Source organism: Narcine bancroftii, chromosome 1 (genome assembly GCF_036971445.1).
Source record: "Narcine bancroftii isolate sNarBan1 chromosome 1, sNarBan1.hap1, whole genome shotgun sequence".
Taxonomy (NCBI): Eukaryota; Metazoa; Chordata; class Chondrichthyes; order Torpediniformes; family Narcinidae; genus Narcine; species Narcine bancroftii.
The window spans coordinates 281631153-281650266 of record NC_091469.1 but is presented as its reverse complement, the minus strand read 5'-3'; the positions used below and the strand labels follow the sequence as shown (position 1 = coordinate 281650266).

Genomic DNA, 19114 nt, shown 5'->3' with positions numbered 1-19114 from the left:
CTCACTGATGACCACCTTAAGATCAGGTATCTTTCAGAGAAGAGTCAAAAGTCATCCTTTAAATTATACTTTTGGTACAGAAATTAATTGCACAAGCCTTCTGCATTAATACCTGGAATATTCTTATTAGATTCACACTACGTGCACTTACTTTTTGAACTCTTCAACTTTGCGCTTCTTCTGTTCCTCCACTTTCTGTATTCTTTCTTCTTCCAGTTCCTTTTTCTTCTTAAGATTTTCCAGACGTATTTTTTCCTGTTCCTAGAATATCAAGACAGAAAAATGTTTTGTTTGGGGTGTTGTTGAAGTAAACCCAATTGTTTCAGCCCTGTGATATTAAAAAAATTGCCAAATGAGCTGATCCTACAACAGGAATTGTAACAGGTACTCAGCTGAAGAATGGGAGGCGACTTAGAGGTCTTCAAGATTATGAGAGGCATAGATAGGGTGGACACTCACCACCTTTTCCATGGAGAAAAAGTAGCAAATAGCAGAGATCACATGAGGGGAGGAAAGTTGAGCAGAGACATCAGGGGCAGGTTCTGAGACAGACAGGCACAAGAGTAGTTGGTGCCTGGAATGCATTGCCAAGGGCTGTGGGAGAGGTTGGTTGAATAGGGAGATTTAAAGAGAATGTTAGAAAGGCACATGGATGCAAGAAAAATAGAGTAGAAGTCCAAAAACCCAGAGGCCAGAAATCCATACCACCTGAGAATGTGATGTCACGGGCACCATTTTGAAATGAGCTATCAAACTGTGACAACACGATAATTTTCTTTAAATCTGCTCATTTTAATAAATGAAGCATACTGTATTTGCTAATGAATAATCATCTCTTTATTCCTCCATAATTTGAATTTTAAAAGTACTGCTTGAGAATCCAGACCAACCCAAACCTCAAGCTGAATGGATTTTTGGATTTCTCCTGCAGAGCATTATGGGAAAGGAAGGGTTAAATTACTGAGTAGCTTGGTACAACATCATGGGCTGAAGGGTTTGTACTGCGCTGTAATGTGGTATGTTCATTGGGACCTTTTGCCAAAGACAAATTGGTTCACGGGAACATTATTGAAATAATTGTGATACTGAATCCCCCATCAAATACATGTTAATGTCAGGTAATGAAATAGTCTGTCAAAGAAGATTCTTAAAAATAGAATGGGTACACCTATGGAGTTACTGAGCCCAAACTCTTGGAAGCTGCAAGTCAGTTATGGAGATTGAGTTGAGTAAATTCAAGATAAATCAGGAAACCTACAACAGGGACAAGAATTGAGAGGAGTACATAGATGAGCAATATTGAAAATATGTTTATATTTAAATTCTCATTTATACCAATACCTTGAGATCTACTTTCAGTGGAGTATTACGTTTAATGAAGGTCTTCACCATGTAACGGCTAACTGAAACAGGAGTCATCAATAATTGATTCTTCTGGACTGTATGGAGGAAAGTTTTGTGTTTTGGTCGAACCACCTACAAAAATAAATTGTCCATGTAAATCTAGCAAACAAAATAGACAATTCTCACACACTTTGTTCCAGAATTCAAAATACTACAAATACAAATGAGATTATGAAAATTAAGGAATAAAGACCAAGATGGCTGAAGAAATGGAAATAAACAAGTTTGCAAAGAAACAAGTGAAATACTAAGAATGAGTCACAGATCAATGTAATAGGAAATTTTAAAGCATTAGGATGACAAATGGTAAATAACTACTGTACATTTCCATGATCTGTCCTCAAAGAACTCTGGGTTATCCTTTACACTTTTAGTCAACACTGCTCTTTTTGTCACCCTTTTCTTCATTGGGTTTCACTTAACTTTCTCCAATGTAATTTATTGACTGATTTAAATTGACCCCTTTGTGCCTCCTTTATTAATTTTAAAACAAGTAGCCAGACAACTAAAATCCACAATTTACATTTTCTTCAGAAGCATTTCTATCAATCTGCAAGTTCCTCTTGAATCACCCATTTTCTAGTCTTGAAATACTTAATTTTCTTAATTGGGCATCATGACACTCCCAACTAATCCTGGGGTGGAGGTGGTGTGGACTTTCACTCAAAGTGATTAATTAAAATGGCTCACCTTCAAGAGCAAAAGCACCAAATATGGGCATCACATTGCCAGTGGTGTCCATATCAATGTTAAATACAAAAGTAAGATAGTTTAATATTCAAGAGATTTATAAAACAATCCAAGAGAAATCAAATACTACATTAGCTTCATAACTACTTTAACACTCCATTCTTTCTTTAGGTGCAACTATCAACTCAAATTTGATATAGTTCTGACATCCCTCCTAAAAAATACAATGAAGGTTTCAGGACTTCTTATCTGTAGCACATTGATGAAAAATTGACTCAAAGCCTTGACCATTATCTGCCTGATGGCAGGAACTGCAAGACAGGGTTAGGGGTGGCATGAAAATACTAATAAATCAGAGCATTGATCGCATAAGCCAAATCTCCTCTGCACCTGCTTTTGTACCATGGAGTTTTTGACGATCCGTACTTCAATCATATTTGAACTTTAAAGTCTTTCTACATTTTTAAAATAAGATTTAATTTAGACGTCAGCCATATAGCACAGAAATGGGTCCTTTGGAGGGCCCTGACATCCAGCATTCAAAATTAATCCCATTTACCAGATCTATTACCCATCAAGTCCTGCAATTCAAATGTTCCTCCAGAAACTTAAAATGTTATGTGTTCCCAACTCCATCAGCTTCTCAAGCTGTGCATTGCCAATTGCAACCCATCTATAGGCAAAAAAACATTTTTGCTCCAATCTGCTCCAACCCTCTTCCCTTTCACCTCAGACCTTTGTCCTCTGGTTTTAGAGGGGGTGGGGGGGGGAAGCTTCTCTATCCATGTATCTATACCTCTCATGATTTGGTCTCCTCCATTAGGAGGTCCCCTTCAGTCTGTTCTGAGACAAAGAAAACAAACCTAGTCAATGCCGTTTTTTCTCACAACCAAAATGTTCCATCCCAGGCAACATCCAAGTAAATATACTCTGCTCCCTCTCTAGCACACTTTCTCGCTTTCCGAAGTCACTCATCACTTTAAATATCTCAGAGTAACCATGTTGACATTAGTGATAAGGAAAGTTCTAGAAATCTAAATATGGGACAAGTTGACTTGTGAACAGTTAAAAATGGTCTTGCATTCGAGCTGGTCTGCAACAAGTTTGCTTTCAAGAGAGTTCTTAAGGAAAAAAGTCAAAATGGGAATTGTTGGGTATTGGAGGATGATTTAAATGACTGAAAAATAAAAGAACATAAAGAGTAACATGAACAAGGTTCAACAAATTTGAGGTATACAATCCAATCATTGGGGGGCAGGGGGAGGGAGGGGGAAAAAAAAATCAGGTGGAGAGGGTGAGCAAATTTAGGTTCTTGGGAGTCACTATCTCAGAGGATCTTTCCTGGACCCAAATGCATCGAGAAGAAACCACGTCATCGCCTCTACTTCCTCAGGAGTCTGCAAAGGTTTGGTATGGCACGTGAAACCCTGGCAAATTTTTACAGATGTGTGGTGGAAAGAGTGCTGACTGGCTGCATCATGGTCTGGTATGGGAACACCAATACCCCTGAGCACAAAGCCATCCAAAAGGTGGTTGACACAGCCCAGGACATCACAGACAGAACTCTCCCCACTATTGAGTGCATCTACAGGGAGCTCTGCCATCAGAGGGCAGCAGCAATCAAAGACCGACACCACTCAGCACACACTGTTTTTGCTGCTGCCACCATGAAAGAGGTATAGTTGCCATAAGACTCGCATCACCAGGTTCAAAAACAGCTACAACCCATCCACCATCAGACTCCTTTAACGACAAATTCAGACTCATGTAAGGACTTACTGTGCACTTTGATTTTCTTTTGTTCTCTCTGTATTGTACAGTTTGTTCACATTCATTATCTGTTTACAGTTCTTTTATTTTCTTACATGCTTACACTGTGTACAGTTTATTTTTTGCACTACCAGTTAGTGGTAACTCACAGGAAAAAAGAATCTCAGGGTTGTAAATGATGTCATGTATGCACTCTGACAATAAATCTGAATGATCTTTGGACCAGAGACCAAGAGGCAGCTTGATGAAGTACAAACAATTATGAAAGTTACAGGGAAAGTAGTCATAGTCCTTTACTTGGAGTGGAAATATCAAATATTAAGGACAGAGGTGGGAAAGCTTAAAGGAGATGTGAGATTTTATTATTGTTGCAGAGTGTTAGGCATCTGGAAGACACTACTAGGGAAGGTAGTAGAAACAGATTTGATAGCCATGTTTGAGAAGTGTTTAGACAGAAATATGAAATGAGAAGGGAGAGACCAGATGCAGGCAGATAGGATTAGTAAAGACTGGCATTATGATTTGCACAGACACTGTGGGCCAAAAGGCAGGTTCCTATGTGGTACTATTCTATAATCTCATCACAGGAACAATGAAAGTGTCTGTTGTGGCTGAACATTAGGAAAGAATGTCACAATTTGAACATTTAAAAAAGCAAGGGGCCAGAAAATGAAGAGGGAAGAGGCAAGAGCTAGATCTCATGGAGAAGTTTGGGCAAAGACATAGAATTAAAAATTTGATTTCAATGCTGGGTAGACCACAGGAGAGACAACTGAAAAGATAGACTCAATTTTCACAACAAAAAGAGCCCAAGATACTTGCATACCAAAAGAAGAGAATGTTTTGCTCACACCTTATTAGTTGCAAAGTCTGGTGAAGGAGTCTTCTTTCTTGGTGGAGAATTCACCTTTTCCAATTCCTCAGAGTAACTATCCTCATTTGCCACTGCACACTTGTAACTTCGTTTCCGCCTAAGAAAATATGAAGTTAATCCTTTAAATATGATGAAGTATGAACTAAACCTACTTTGCTGCTTTGAGTATTTTCAGTAAATTTTATTTACAGCTGTACTTCAGCCTAGAACAGTCTACTTGAGAGTACTTGAAATTCTGATTGGATGAACTTATTTCTTTGATTATTATGTTGCACTTCAACCAGCCACATAATTCAAATGGAACAGAACAGACGTGGGCTTTTCTGATTCCATTCATGCTTGGAGGCAGAACAGTCAAGATGTAATCACGCTATAGAAATCTCATCACCACTTTATTTTGTCTTTATTTAAGGGAACAAAACTCTAACGAACAAATTTTTTTCCACAATTGTACAAAGAAATCCTAATCAATATCTCATTCCTTCTTGGTGCAAGATTGCAACCAGTTATGTACTGGAGAATTGTGTACATTATTGTAGGAATTTTCTCCTAACAGCCACAAGACCTTCATTATACACTCGGCAACAAAATTTGCAGGGTGTAGGATTTAGATGCAAGCTAATTGAGTCCTTCACAGAAATTCAACAATTATACTCACCCAACACTTTGGCCATCAGAGAAGTTTGATTTACCACAATCACTGCTACCTGTATTTAAAACAAGAGCCAGCGAGTGCTTATCTTAATAGCTCATTACATGCAATCTTAAAATGTACAATGCCACTTCATACATTTTAATTTAATTTTTTTAAATTTAGATAACACAGTAACAGGCCCTTCCAGCCCACACCCATGCTGCCCAATTACACCCAATTGACTAACAACCCTGATACATTTTAAGCAGTGGGAGGAAACAGAAGGACCGGAGGAATCCCACAAAGATGCATGGAGAACATACAAATTCCTTACAGACAGCACCAGATTCAAACCCCAGTTGCTGGAACTAGAACAGCATTGAGCTAACTGCATGCCCTGGAAATTTTGCTCTTTCCATTTCAATGGCCGTCTGATCCGATTAAACAACCATTTTTAAGATTCAATTTATTGTCATGAAATAAAAACAGTCCCAATATGACATAAAATTCACTTTTGTCTGCCATAAGGCAGACAGATTCACCATTGGCAGAAATTGCCTGAAGTGCATCCCCATTTCCGATATCTGGTACCCCTTCAGCTAGTCTCAAGCCAATCTCCAGCAGTCTGCCACCTGGTGTGAATTCTTCGACCCAAGTGTGGGTTCCTCCCTTCTGCCACCTGTCACCAACTGCTGCCACCTGCTTGTTCCTCGACCACAGAACCCATCACTAGCTGTCATAGTCACCATCCTATGGGTCATCTCCTCTGCGTCTCAGATTGGAAGGTGGGGGGGTTTCTCCCCATTTTCTGGTGCATTATGCAGTCCCCAGAGTCTGCAACCCCCTTGTGGTTGCTGCACTGCCATCTTGAGCTCAGACCCTGCGATCATTGGATTTTAAACAAACCACTATTAGCTCCATTAACAGGCAATTTTTAACTTGTACGGAGCTGACAGCAACTAGACTGGGTGGCTGGACCCTACAGGGGGAGCGTTGTGTCTCCGCTTCCTGTGGGTCCACACCAGCATTTTTCCGAGGCAATCACTTTCTTTTTAAAAAAATACAAAAAAGGAAAAGTCACTATCAGAGAAAATAAATCTTCCACTGTTTTCAGAGCGCTACTATGGGTACATCTTCTGAAAACAAAAAGAGTTTTGCCTAGAATACTAAAATTTGACAGAAACATGGTAAAAAAGATTTTATTTTTAAAAATCAGCCTAATGACTGTTTTGACAGCTCCTTTTCCTTTATCTGGCACTGTAGAACTGGTCAACTCCAAGGCCTTCAAAGTCACTAATTCAAAACAAGGGCCGAGTTAGACCTCTTAAGGTGTAGTATTCTATCAAACAAAATTAATTTACTTCCTATCATTAAATAATTTAACTTTTCAATCGTTTTAACTTAAGGTCATAAAATACATTAAAGCAAACTCGCAAATTTTTTAAAAACTCATTTTCATTAAAATATTTTGTACCTATTTATACATTAACCCAAGTTCGGCAGTCAGAGCTCTACAGCACTGAAATGGGTCCTTAAGACTAATATGTCCATGCAGACCAAGCAACCTTCATTTGCTGTTATCCCTCTAAATCATTTCTATTCAGTTACTGATCTAAATACCACAAAACAATCATTTTTTGCTTCTACTGTTTCCACACAGTGTGTCTAAATAACCACCACTCTCGTCCATATGAAGAAGAGGGCATCTCTCAGGTCCCCTTTAAATCTTTACCCTCTCGCCATACAGCTTTACCTTCTAGTTTGTGTGATTTAAAACATGTAGTATATTGAAAAGTAATGCATTAAAATAACACATTCAAAGCATACATTGTTGAAATTTTTTTTGTAATTCAGCTAATCTTGTATCTCCTTGAGCTGACTTTTCTGATTACTATTAAATAGACATTTGTGCCAAAAGTTTCATTTTAATAAAAATACAATCACCACTTTCATTGTATATAGCTGCCTGCAATATACAATGGGACATTGCTGTTCAAGATGTTCTCTGCAAAGCCATTTGTGAGCTAAAAAGGTATCACAAAATTACATGGAGCTTATGCAGAAGAAAAATGAAAAAGAGCCATGAAATTGACTAATATACAAACCATTTTTCTGAGTTCTTGAAGGTTGTGGCTGAGTAGGTTCCACCTCATTCTCCAGATTAACAATGTCAACTTTTGTAACATTCAGTGTTTGTCTACATTCTCGATTTTCAGGAATCTGTGAAGAGTAGGAGTTTAGAAGTATTTTATAGGTTTTAACAACAAAATGAAAATAATGCAAAAAAATTACTGATTTCTTTGCTATGAAGACCCAATCTGTACCAACCAACATATCTGGCGATTTCTCTTCCTTTGGCTCCTCAAGGTCAGACAGATGGTTAGAAACGACTTTAATGCTGCAATGATAAGAACAATATTATATGTCAAGTACAAAAATTGGTGACTGGCTGAAAATAGTTGTTTAAGTGCAAATTTCATTGTCCTAATTTTACACTGCACTATACCAATAGGTAAACTAAGGAGGCCATGAGAAAGGATGAATGAATCTCCGTTGAGTTTCCACTTGCTGATTATCCTTTGTGGGGATGTTACAATGCCCAAGTTGATTCCTTCTGACAAGTTTCAAATCTTTTGAAGATTACTTTAGCGTTTAACAACAACCATTTCTTGTATGATTAGCAAGTGTTTTTTTTATATAAATACACACAAATCAGCTTCAGCAGTTTAACATCCAGTAACTCATCAACATAGATTAAATAAAAACTTTAATTCAGCCATTTTTCAGCTGTAGAATTCCGGTGGAAAGTTAATTCTAGAATCTACAAAGGGAATTTAGAAAATAAATTACTTCAAAGTGTATGGAAAACATTACACGATTCTGAAAAAAAATGAGTTTCAAAAGTTCAAGGCTTAAAAATGTGTGGTGAAATTTCAGCTTAAAATACAATGTTTTTCAGCCTTTTCTTTTGGCCAGGTGTTTAGAGATAATATTGATCACATTTTATCAACTGTCACAAACATGAATAATTCAGATCGGTCAAGTTTTGACCAAATAAATCTCAGCTTTAAATATTCTCATCTAATCTTATGCATTCCAATGCATTCACAGGCACAAAAAAGTGGAATGAGGTCTGTTAAGCAGCCATACAAGTGTTGTATAAAACACAAGGTATCATTCTTTCAAGCAATTACCATGGGAGAGAGTACCACTTTTTTTAATTAAAAAAAACCATTATTTACTACAATTTAACTTACATGCTTGTGGTATCCTCTGTAGAAGATTTCTTGATTTCACTGTTCAAGAAAAAAAGTAAATTATTAGACCAACTACGGTGCCCTGGCCAGTATTTATTCTTCAGCCAAGAACAGATTAGTTATTACTGCAAGGTTAGTGAGGTCTTAATGAACACCATTCCCTTACTGTCTCAGTTAGCACAGTTTTAATTTTTATTCTTCACCAAAGTGCCTAGAATGGAAGTGTAAAAACACAAAGTTATTTTACTCATTGAACATTTTCAAGTTAGTACATTTCATAGTCTGCCAGAATACGAATCTGATCACATCTTAAATTGATAGTATAGAACTGACATACATAGAGACCAAATACTCCTCCAACAGGGCATTTTCCATACAATGCCACCTAGTACTTTGTCCAGCACAACAATTCCAATTAGCTTTTAAATTCAAAGCCTTATAGATGTTAAATTCAGATTTTCAGGAAATTAACTGCATTCAATTCCTGCTGCAGGATAGCAACTTTCAAATCCTAAACCAAAAAAAGTTTCATTTAAACAGTTGTGATTAGAAATGACGAACACTTCATATTTTTCTAGATTAACATGTATCAGACTCCACTGAACAGAAGATATATACATTTTCATAAAAATTTCTTACCTTTCTTTCTCACCAACTCCTCCAAAATCATTGCCATTTTCACCTAAAAGCAGAGCACAAAATAAGATTGTACAAAAAGTTCTGAAATGGATTGATCTCCAATAATGGAGATTAGATATAAAATCTCCAATTTCTACTGCAATGGCTTAAATGCTTTGCTGCAAAATGGCACATCAGCAACAAATTGTCAATTTTTAAAAAATGGTTGCTTCCCCAAACAAAACCCTCTTCAACCAATAAATACACTATTGAACACCATCAATTTGGCCAGTGAGGTTCATAAAAATTAACCCCCCCCCCCCTCCCCGGCCACTCCCAAAGAACTTCATTGTACCTGCACAAACACAAGATCTGGGAAATAATTATACACCTGTAAAATCCTTCCATATTTGGAGCTCAATAATTGTTCTTACTTAGAGTGAGCTTATTCATAAAGTACTATATAGTTAAAGCAATAAAGGCAATGGCACAGAATGCCTTGTTGCAATTACGTGGCACTCTAACATTACATTAAGGCACTTTAATATGCAATAAATGATGGGGGCAACAAAGGTTCATGAAATTGTTTCCCGAGATGAATTATCCAGCTGAAGGCTTTATTCTCTGAAATTCAAAATGAGTTATTTTGAAATGTTTTCAAAGGGTTGGAGGATCGATGCTGAGTTTTGTGGCCTAGCTATAGTGTTTGAAACAGCGTCAGAAAAATAGATAGTTGGCAATTAAGAACAAGATGGAATGGAATTTCTTCACTCAGATTAATTATCTTTTAAACAATTCTCCACACCAATTAGTGGTGAAAGTTTAATTGATAAGAATATTCACATTGATTAGATTTTTAATGAGAAAAGGGCACAAATTAAAAAATGACATGCTATGCTACAAGAGGGGATGGAAAACTAAGAACTTACCTGTCAGACAGCAGCCTTAAAAGGCTGCTCCAGCATCCCATTCATATCCAGAGGTGCTTCATAGCATCCTCCAGATCTGACAGAGGCGGGGTGACTGGTGGGTAGCGTCACCCGTCTTATAGCGGCAGAGCAATGGCCATCTTCCCTACCCATAATGCCACAGGCAACTGGAGCCACTGTGAGGGATTATGGATGGGGAAGACGCTATTGGTCTGCCACGCTTTGAGCTGCAGAGAGCAGCCCCAAAGGCCAAAGCAGTGTGGCTATCCAAGCCTGCACTGGCCACCAACCCCACCCCCCCCCCCCACCCTGGATGGCTTCCACCACCCCTGACTTGGAGGGAGAGGGATGAGTGGGGATATAGGTTGTGGGCTGACGACATCACCAGCCCGCCCCTAAACAGCTGCTTAGTGTGACTGTACATTCAGAACTATCGGCAGAGTGGAGCACTCCACTGATTATTCCTCTCCGAGAGGGGTTAGATTATGCAGCTTGGAGACTGCCTCCACACATTGAGAGAGGTGCGTGGTTATGCATTTTGGTGGAGGTTCTCCACCTTTGCATTTGGATTTTTGCCCTATCTGAAAGTGCCTATTGTTCTTAGATCAATAAACAAAAGTGCTGGAGAAACCTCAGCTATCATCCACCATCAGTAGGAAGCAAAAGGATAAAACCAATATTTCAGGCATTAAGGTACAAGTAAAGAGTAGGCAGATGGCCAAATAAAAAGGTTGGGGAGGAAAGGATGGAAGGAGCAAGGGGAAAGAGTTGACACCAACAAGAGGTCATAGGTGAGAGAGCAGAAGAGAAAAAAAAGCTGGTGATGGGGAAGGGGTAGCTTTCCAAATGGCAAAGGCAGGCAATGGGGAGGGGTTTTTTTTGTAATTCTTTATTTATCGCACTATGAACCATTTCAACCAATATATTTACAGATGCATCTCTTTAAATATTCACAGTGACATTTTCTCTTTTTTCCCCCCCAATCCCTCCCTTCCCCCTTCCCCCCCTCCAAAAACAGTAAATATTGAACATATAAAATACAATAAAACAATATCTTTATACAAAAGGAATACAAACACGTTAAATCTGATCGTGTTTATCTTCTTATCATTTTAGGTGGTGGTGATCCACGCTGCTGAAGATCAAACTGCGCTGGGTAGGTCATGTCTCCAGAATGGAGGACCATCACCTTCCCTAAATAGTGTTATATGGCGAGCTCTCCACTGGCCACCAAGACAGAGGTGCACCAAAGAAGAGGTACAAGGACTGCCTAAAGAAAGCTCTTGGTGCCTGCCACATTGACCACCACCAGTGGGCTGATATCGCCTCAAACCGTGCATCTTGGCGCCTCACAGCAACCTCCTTTGAAGAAGACCGCAGAGCCCACCTCACTGTCAAAAGACAAAAGAGGAAAATCCCAACACTCAACCCCAACCAACCAATTTTCCCTTGCAACCGTGTCTGCCTGTCCCGCATCGGACTTGTCAGCCACCAACGAGCCTGCAGCTGACGTGGACTTTACCCCTCCATAAATCTTAGTCCGCGAAGCCAAGCCAAAGATCCTTGGCCTGCTCTTTCTGTTATGTTCAATATATGGTTCCCAGGTTTTTTCAATCATTGGAACTTTGTCTTTTAAATTATATGTGATTGTTTATTTTTCCAATGGGATACACTTAAACTTGGTTATATATTCTGTTAATGTTTATAGTCATATGGTCCAACGTGGCCATCTTCTTTTCCACCTCTTCACCATCTCCATCCCTTTTTTCCATTACTTTTTTTGTTTTCCTTTTTAATCTCAATATATGACAATGCATTTAAGACATGAAATACCCCAACGATCCTCACAAGCAATAACCCTTTAACCCCAAATAAACCTCCCCTCCTTGGTTTGTCCTTTGTCCCTTGACAGCAACCACAACTCCCCTTTCCATTCGCGAACTTACCTGCAAGCGCCAACTGATTTTGCAGTGACCATTATTCTCCCACTCCCAGAGAACACCATTTTCCTATACTTATAACAAAGCTCTTTTTTTTTGCTTCCTTCTTCCCCTTCTCTTATCCATCTTTATATATACATTATCTTTATATTTTTACATATTTTTGTATATTTTCATCCTTCTTGTCACTCCTCCTCCTCTCCTCCTGTCTTGCAAATGTTCAGCAAATTCTTGGGCTTTCTTTGGGTCCAAAAACAGTCTATTCCATTCCCCAGAAATAAATACTTTGAGTACTGCTGGATGTCTTAATATAAAGTTATACCCTTTCTTCCATAAGCTTGTTTTCGCCGTGTAGAATTCCTTCCTCTTCTTTAAAAGTTCGAAGCTTATGTCCAGGTAAAAAAATTATTTTTTTGTCCCTTATATTCCAACGGCTTATTGTCTTCTCTAACCTTCTTTCTTGTCTGCTCCAGTATGTTTTCTCTTGTCGTGTATCTTAGAAATTTTACCAATATAGATCTCAGTTTTTGATGTGGTGGTGGTTTCGGTACTAGCACTCTATGCGCCCTTTCGATTTCTGTTCTTCATGTGAATCTGTCATTCCCAGCACCTTCAGGATCCATCCTTTTATAAATTTCTTCATATCTGACCCTTCTTTGCCTTCTTTCAGGCCCACTATTTTTATGTTGTTTCGCCTACTATAGTTTTCCAATAGGTCAATTTTTTGTGACAACAAATGTTGTGTCTCTAATTTTTTTTTTCCACTCTCTTCCAACTTCCCTCTTAAATCATTTATCTCCATTTCTACAGCAGCTTTTCATTCCTCCACATTTTCTACTCTTTCCCCTATTTCTGTCATGACTAAGCTTTGCATTCTGTCTTCAGCTCTTTTCATTTTTCTTTTGATTGAACTAAATTCTAATAGTCATTCTTTTAATTACCTCATTGTGATAGTACAGATTCTATCACCAATGTGTATTTGTACATATGTACAGATGGTAGTGTAGGATGACTGTGATTGGCTGAGAGTGTAGCCACACCTACTGGCAGGTCTTAAAGGATTGCTCCTAGCCAGACCAGGTCATTCTGGACTGGTCGACCTACTTGTGATATGCTCCAGTCTTTTAGTTAATTAAAAAAAGCCTTAGTTTGGATCAATAAATCTTTGGTTCTTTCGATGCACACTACACACATTTGTTCTTTGAAAAAGGCTTTATCTAAACTTTGTCCTTCTATTTTTCCTTCTTTCCTTTGAAATTCTTGGTCTTCTTCCTCCTCTTCTTCTGTGTCTGTATCTATGTCTGTATCTATGTCTGTGTCATCTTCTTCTCTTCTCTGTATCTGTGTATCATCCTTCTCTGGTGAGCTGCTTCTGTATCCTTGCTGGGCCTCCTGCTGCAGGTCATCCCTCTGTCAGTCACCCCATTGCTGCTCACCCTCTTCCAGCCCTTCATTCTCTTTCTCACCACTTTTTTTCTTTTCTTGTTTACTTACCCCAGCCGAACGCCCAGATACTGGCCGCTCATCAGCTGAGTCCCCCTCCCGCCGGCATTAACCTTTTATTTTACTTGCGCACTGGGCACCTCTTCGCGCGCGCGAAGTTGCGCACCTCTTTGCGCGCGCGAAGTTGCGCACCTCTTTGCTCGCGCGAAGTTGCGCACCTCTTTGCTCGCGCGAAGTTGCGCACCTCTTCTTAGCTCTGAGTGCCATTTTTGAAGTCCGCTGGTCGGGAGGACACCGCTCCTCTGGGGACTCACCAACACAGGAGATCAGCTGCTCCTCTACATGGTGGCTCTCTGCTCTGACATGCAAGTAAGGCCTTCTTTCTTCTCCGGTGATTTTCCTTCTTCCCTTTTCACTGTTATTCTTACTTTTTTCTCTTTTGGGTGCAATCTTCTGTCTCTTCTCTGTAACTTTATCTTTCTCTTCCTGTATTTTATGTTTATTGAGTTCTGCTTTTTCACACTTCTGTTTTCTCTAGAGAGGGCTGTTTCCACCCAACCAACTACTACTCCATCACTTGACTCCCCTCGGCAATGGGTAGTTGAGGGCACAGAGAGACACACACAGAGACAGAGGAAGGACCTAACAAAAATTGGAGAAGTTGATATAATATCATCTTGTAGTGATTAGCACAACGCTGTTACAACACCAGTGACTGGAATTGAGGTTTGAATCCTGTCCTTTCTGTAAGGAGTCTGTACATTTACCCCCATATCTACTTGGGTTTCCTCTGGATGCTCCGGTTTCCTTTCAAAACATTCAGCAGTTGTAGGTGAATTTGTGTTATAGGGTGGCACAGGTTCATGGGCTGATAGGGCCTGGTACCGTGCTTTATATCCTTGAAGAACCAAGGGAGATAATCAAATGTGAACCTCTCAAGCAATGGTAGTCCACCCAATAGACAAAGTAAAAAGTATGATCACGGAGTTGATGCAGGCACATCATGCAGGAATCATGGACCACAGTCAGCAGTTTTCTGCAACCAGTCTTTGACCATTTTAATCCTAGGGCAGAGACAGAATACTGATTTGTGAATTTTAAAAAAAGAAGCGATAAGAAACAAGTCATTCAGTGATCTGTTAGAAAAGGGCAGTTGAGAAAGTAAAGCAGGATTTAATTTTGAGCAAGTGACAGTGCTAATTTAGTAAATAGAGGATGAAAATCCTGAATAGACTGTATTATGTATTAAGTTAGGTCCTGAACATCACCTACAAAATGCAAAAGGAACATTCAAAATTTTTACATCAGGGCAAACTGCACCCCTCACCCACTATAGGAAGGCTATATGTTCCCTTAACAAGATTTTAAAAACTTCAGTTTCCTGATCATAGACGACTCTAGTCAATGTCTCTTGATCATGTGCACTGGGGACAAAACTGGCCACAATAGTCAGATAATGAAATCTACTAGATAGGTTATACTCACAGCTAGAAGATTCAAGCACAATCTTCTTTCTCGTGCTGGATTTGCTCAATGACTTCTTCATGGATTTCTTTTTTAAATCAGACTGTTGAACATTTAATGAATATTTATCCACCAAACTAATGGACTTGGATCTGCTACGTTTTCGCACTGATCTTCGTAGAGCCTTGCTTTCATTTTCAGGGATACAATTCTCGACATTAGTTGATACCTCCGGAACATCATTCAACTCCTGGACAGTTAACGCAGATGCCCTCTCCATTCCATTTTCTTGCAAATTCACAGGCTCTGCCAATTTCAACTTGGTTGCTGCACGACTTGGCCTTCTGACAATCTCAACAGTGCCAGCAGGAGACAATATTTCCACACCAGCTTCATGTGAAAGATCAAATTTTATAGTGCACGCCTTTTGACACAATTTGACATCTTCAAAAGGGAGTGGAGTTTGGATTAAGTTTACCACTTGACCTTTCTCATGCAACTCCATAGTCTTACAGTCATTTGATGACAGGTCAATCAAAGGCATTCTACCATTATTCGGTACAACGACAGTCTTGCTGTTTTGTTCATTTTCTTGATTTGCAGCTATTGCTGCACGTGCTGCTGAGCGTGTCATAGGCATTGCCTGCTCCACAATTTTATTGCAGCCACCATCGTTTTCCTCAAAGCGTTTATTTTCCAGCATTCTTCTCTGAATTGATGAGTGCCTTAAATTTTTTCTACTTTTAGAAAACCTAGAGAAAAATTTAATTACAGTATTTCAACAACTCACTGATTCATTTGAGAAACCAAGTATCAATGTTGATAAAAATCATAAACTGATGAAATATAACCAGGATTAATCTACATTTGTGATTTATAATGTGGAAATGAAAACACTTGTCCTTAACCAAGGAGAACAAATTCTCAAATGGATTAGCCATCATACATAAAACAACAAAAAGACTAATGAAAACAGGTTTTCTATTCACACACCACTGGAATTTGATCATAATTAAAAATGTTATTCTAATCTCATCTAAAATCTGATTATTTAGAAACATTACACGATCCAAAGATGATCCAGCCCAAAATAAAATTTAAACTTTCTGAAAAAGACAAGACATGGACCATAGAGCAAGTGAATAACACCTTTGAACTGCATCTCTTACCATTGAGCACCATCATTGCCCTCACCTTTTACTGCGATGTAAAGCCACAGATGGACGTCTCCTACTCTGTTTTCTCTCTGAAGGAGTTTTTGGCATCAATTCAGGCTCTGCACTAAAATCACTAAAAAGCACAATTTTATAAAAATAAAGGTCTCAATCATAGTATTAAAACTCTTTTTTTTGTACATTCTATATTGCTGTTTCCACTATAGTATGAGCCCTTCCTTGCCTAATGAGAACATCCAAAGAATGAAAACTCATAACCAATTATTAAAAAAGAACTTATGACCTTAGAACATCAAACATTACAGCACAGTCCCTTCAGCCGAAGATGTTATGCCGCCCTCCATAAACCTACTCAAAAATATAAACCTTCCTTACCTCATAACCCTCTATTTTTCTTTTATCCATGTGCCTGATTAAGAGCCTTTTAAATGTCCAGATCGTATGAGCCTCCACTACCCTTTTATCCCCAATGTCTCCCCTCACCTTGTACCACAGACATCTCATGTGTTCTCTGCCGTCGACCAGGGAAAAAGGTGCTGGCTGTCTACCCCATCTATGCCCCTCAGTCTTGTAAACCTCTAACAAGTCACCTCTCATTCTTCTTTACTCCAAAGAGTAAAGACCCAGCTCTTGTTAACCTTGCCTCACAAGACAAGACTTATCCTGATAGATCTCCTCTGTGCCCTCTCTATAGCTTCCACATGCTTCCTGTAATGAGGTAACTGGAACTGAATAGAATATTCCAAGTTGGTCTAACCCAGGGGTGTCAAACTCAAATTCACGGAGGGCCAAAATTAAAAACTTGGACTAAGTCGAGGGCCGAACTAAATATTTATTGAAAATTTTCAACAACATCTGCATGTTTTCTCTTCTTTCAACATATGTAATGTTAAACTTTAGGATATAACTTTAGGAGGATAATGTTACAGGTCAGGAGTAGGTAGCTCAAGTTCACCCTTTGCTTGACCTGAGGGAAACATATTTGGTCCCTGTGGAGATGTAGTCAGCATTCACAGGCTGTGTCCATTTTGGCCTGCATCAGGGTCAGCATTTCCTGCTCACTCCTCAGGCTCTAGGCCTCTATTCACCCTCGACCCACCATCCCTCTACCTGACCAGTCCTTTACCCAACCTCTACTCACCCCTCACTCCACTCACTCTGCCTCTACCCACCCCATCCTATACACGCCCCTCTACTGCCTCTCCCCTCAACCTGTTCCTCCCTCTACCCGTCTCTCACCCTCTAATCACCCCTCCCCTACTCGCCCTGCCCCTCCCCTTTTACCTCTTCCCCATCCATCCCTCCTTCTACTCATCCCTCCCTCTAACTGCCCCTCACACCACCATAATTTCCTCTGCCCATTACTCCTTACCTACACCCTCTGCCCACCCCTGCTTACCCACCCACTCAGGCCCAGCACGCTGCCGATCAGCCTTTGCGGAACAGCGGGGGCCGTGCGCAGCCTGTCATGTCCGTCGCGCCGACAGGAAATCACAGGCGCTCGCCAATCCGCCGCACCGCTCGACGGGTGGGAGAAATGACTGGTTGTGCGGGGAGCCTTCCAACTGGCTTGCCGGCTGATGACATCGACAGACTTCTCGTGTTACAATTTCTCGTGTTACAATGGGGAAGGATGTGCAATGAAGGGGGAGGATGGTGGGGGTGACATTACCAAAATCGGCTCTCACTGCAGGGCGGGCCACATCTAATACATTTTTGAAATGATCTTGTGGGCCAAATATAATTATAACGCGGGCCAAATTTGGCCCGCGGGCCAGAGTTTGACATGTGTGGTCTAACCAGTTTTATCGAGCCACAACATGACTCATGAATTCAATCTCCTGACTAATGAAGCCTAGCATACCATGTCTTCTTAATTACCCTATCAACCTTGAGAAATCAATGAATTTGAAAGTCTCTCTGTTCTTCCCCACTTGTCAACAACTACATTTCTGTTTAATCAAAATTACATTCGCCATATCAAAGGACACACGTTACCTGATAAACATTCTCTCAGCTTCTTCTTGGATTTCTTTCAGCCACACTGTATTTTCTTTAAAGCCTTCAATGACAGCATTGAGCTTCTCACCAAAACTCTTCAACATGTTATCAGTATCCACCATTGTGATTGTCATTGTGGAAGGCACGGTCTTCTGAATAACAAGAGTTTTTTTAAAAATGGTGGCAAGGTGGGAGAAACAAATACATTTCAACAGTTACATTTTAAGGTTTTCACAATAAATTTTGCATATTGTGCCCATATGGTATTACTGTATCCCCCAAGGAAAAGTGCAATGAGCTATTTAGAATTAATGTAGCACCATGCTACCTAATCACATCTGGGAAACATTTAAGGCACTATGATTCAGGTGCCTGAAAGCAAATATTCAGTGTTGGGAAAATATGGACTATATAAATAATCAGAATACCGGAGAGTGATCAAAAGGAGCATTGAAGGATATCAGCAGGAATGGAAACCAATTGCAGATGAGGGAGCTGGAATCACTCACATCAAACATCATAACAAATGAGGAGATAATACACAAAAGAACTTGAGAAACTCAGCAGGTTGTGTCACTCCTGTCAAGTTTGTCCATCACATTTGTACATTGCACTCAACCCCAGCATCTGAAAACTTTATTTAATTACCATTGTTACAATAGCTCAAGAAATTCATTAGGGTAATTCCTGGAATGAGTGAAATGTCATGAACAGCTAATAGAATTTAATCTAGATTTGTTGGAGTTTAGAAAAATAAAGAATGACCTTATTCAAACATACACCATCCTAACTGAGCATGACAAGGCTGACTGTGAAATGACCAAGGTGCTGGGAGTCAAACAAGTGAGCACAGTTGCATGAACAATCATTTAAAGCCAGGATCGGCAGGAATATCTTGTCACAAAGGAAGGTGAA

The 19114-nt window shown here is 39.6% G+C and overlaps 1 protein-coding gene across 4 annotated transcripts in view; it reads right to left on the bottom strand.

Annotated features, from left to right (window-relative positions):
* The window catches only part of incenp (inner centromere protein), a 31610-nt gene that overhangs the window by 11595 nt on the left and 901 nt on the right, over positions 1–19114 (bottom strand). For 2 of the 4 annotated variants that reach the window (XM_069901772.1, XM_069901799.1), the window contains exons 2-12: positions 18197–18351; positions 16218–16313; positions 15045–15775; positions 9269–9311; positions 8630–8668; positions 7701–7770; positions 7478–7592; positions 5397–5445; positions 4718–4835; positions 1342–1476; positions 152–261 (exon numbers count right to left, since the gene is read on the bottom strand). In XM_069901772.1, coding sequence (XP_069757873.1) covers positions 152–261; positions 1342–1476; positions 4718–4835; positions 5397–5445; positions 7478–7592; positions 7701–7770; positions 8630–8668; positions 9269–9311; positions 15045–15775; positions 16218–16313; positions 18197–18351 — 1661 coding nt within the window. Of the gene's footprint in view, positions 1–151; positions 262–1341; positions 1477–4717; positions 4836–5396; positions 5446–7477; positions 7593–7700; positions 7771–8629; positions 8669–9268; positions 9312–15044; positions 15776–16217; positions 16314–18196; positions 18352–18847; positions 18923–19114 lie in introns of those variants that run through there. The other 2 variants (XM_069901792.1, XM_069901783.1) reach the window with 2 other exon arrangements.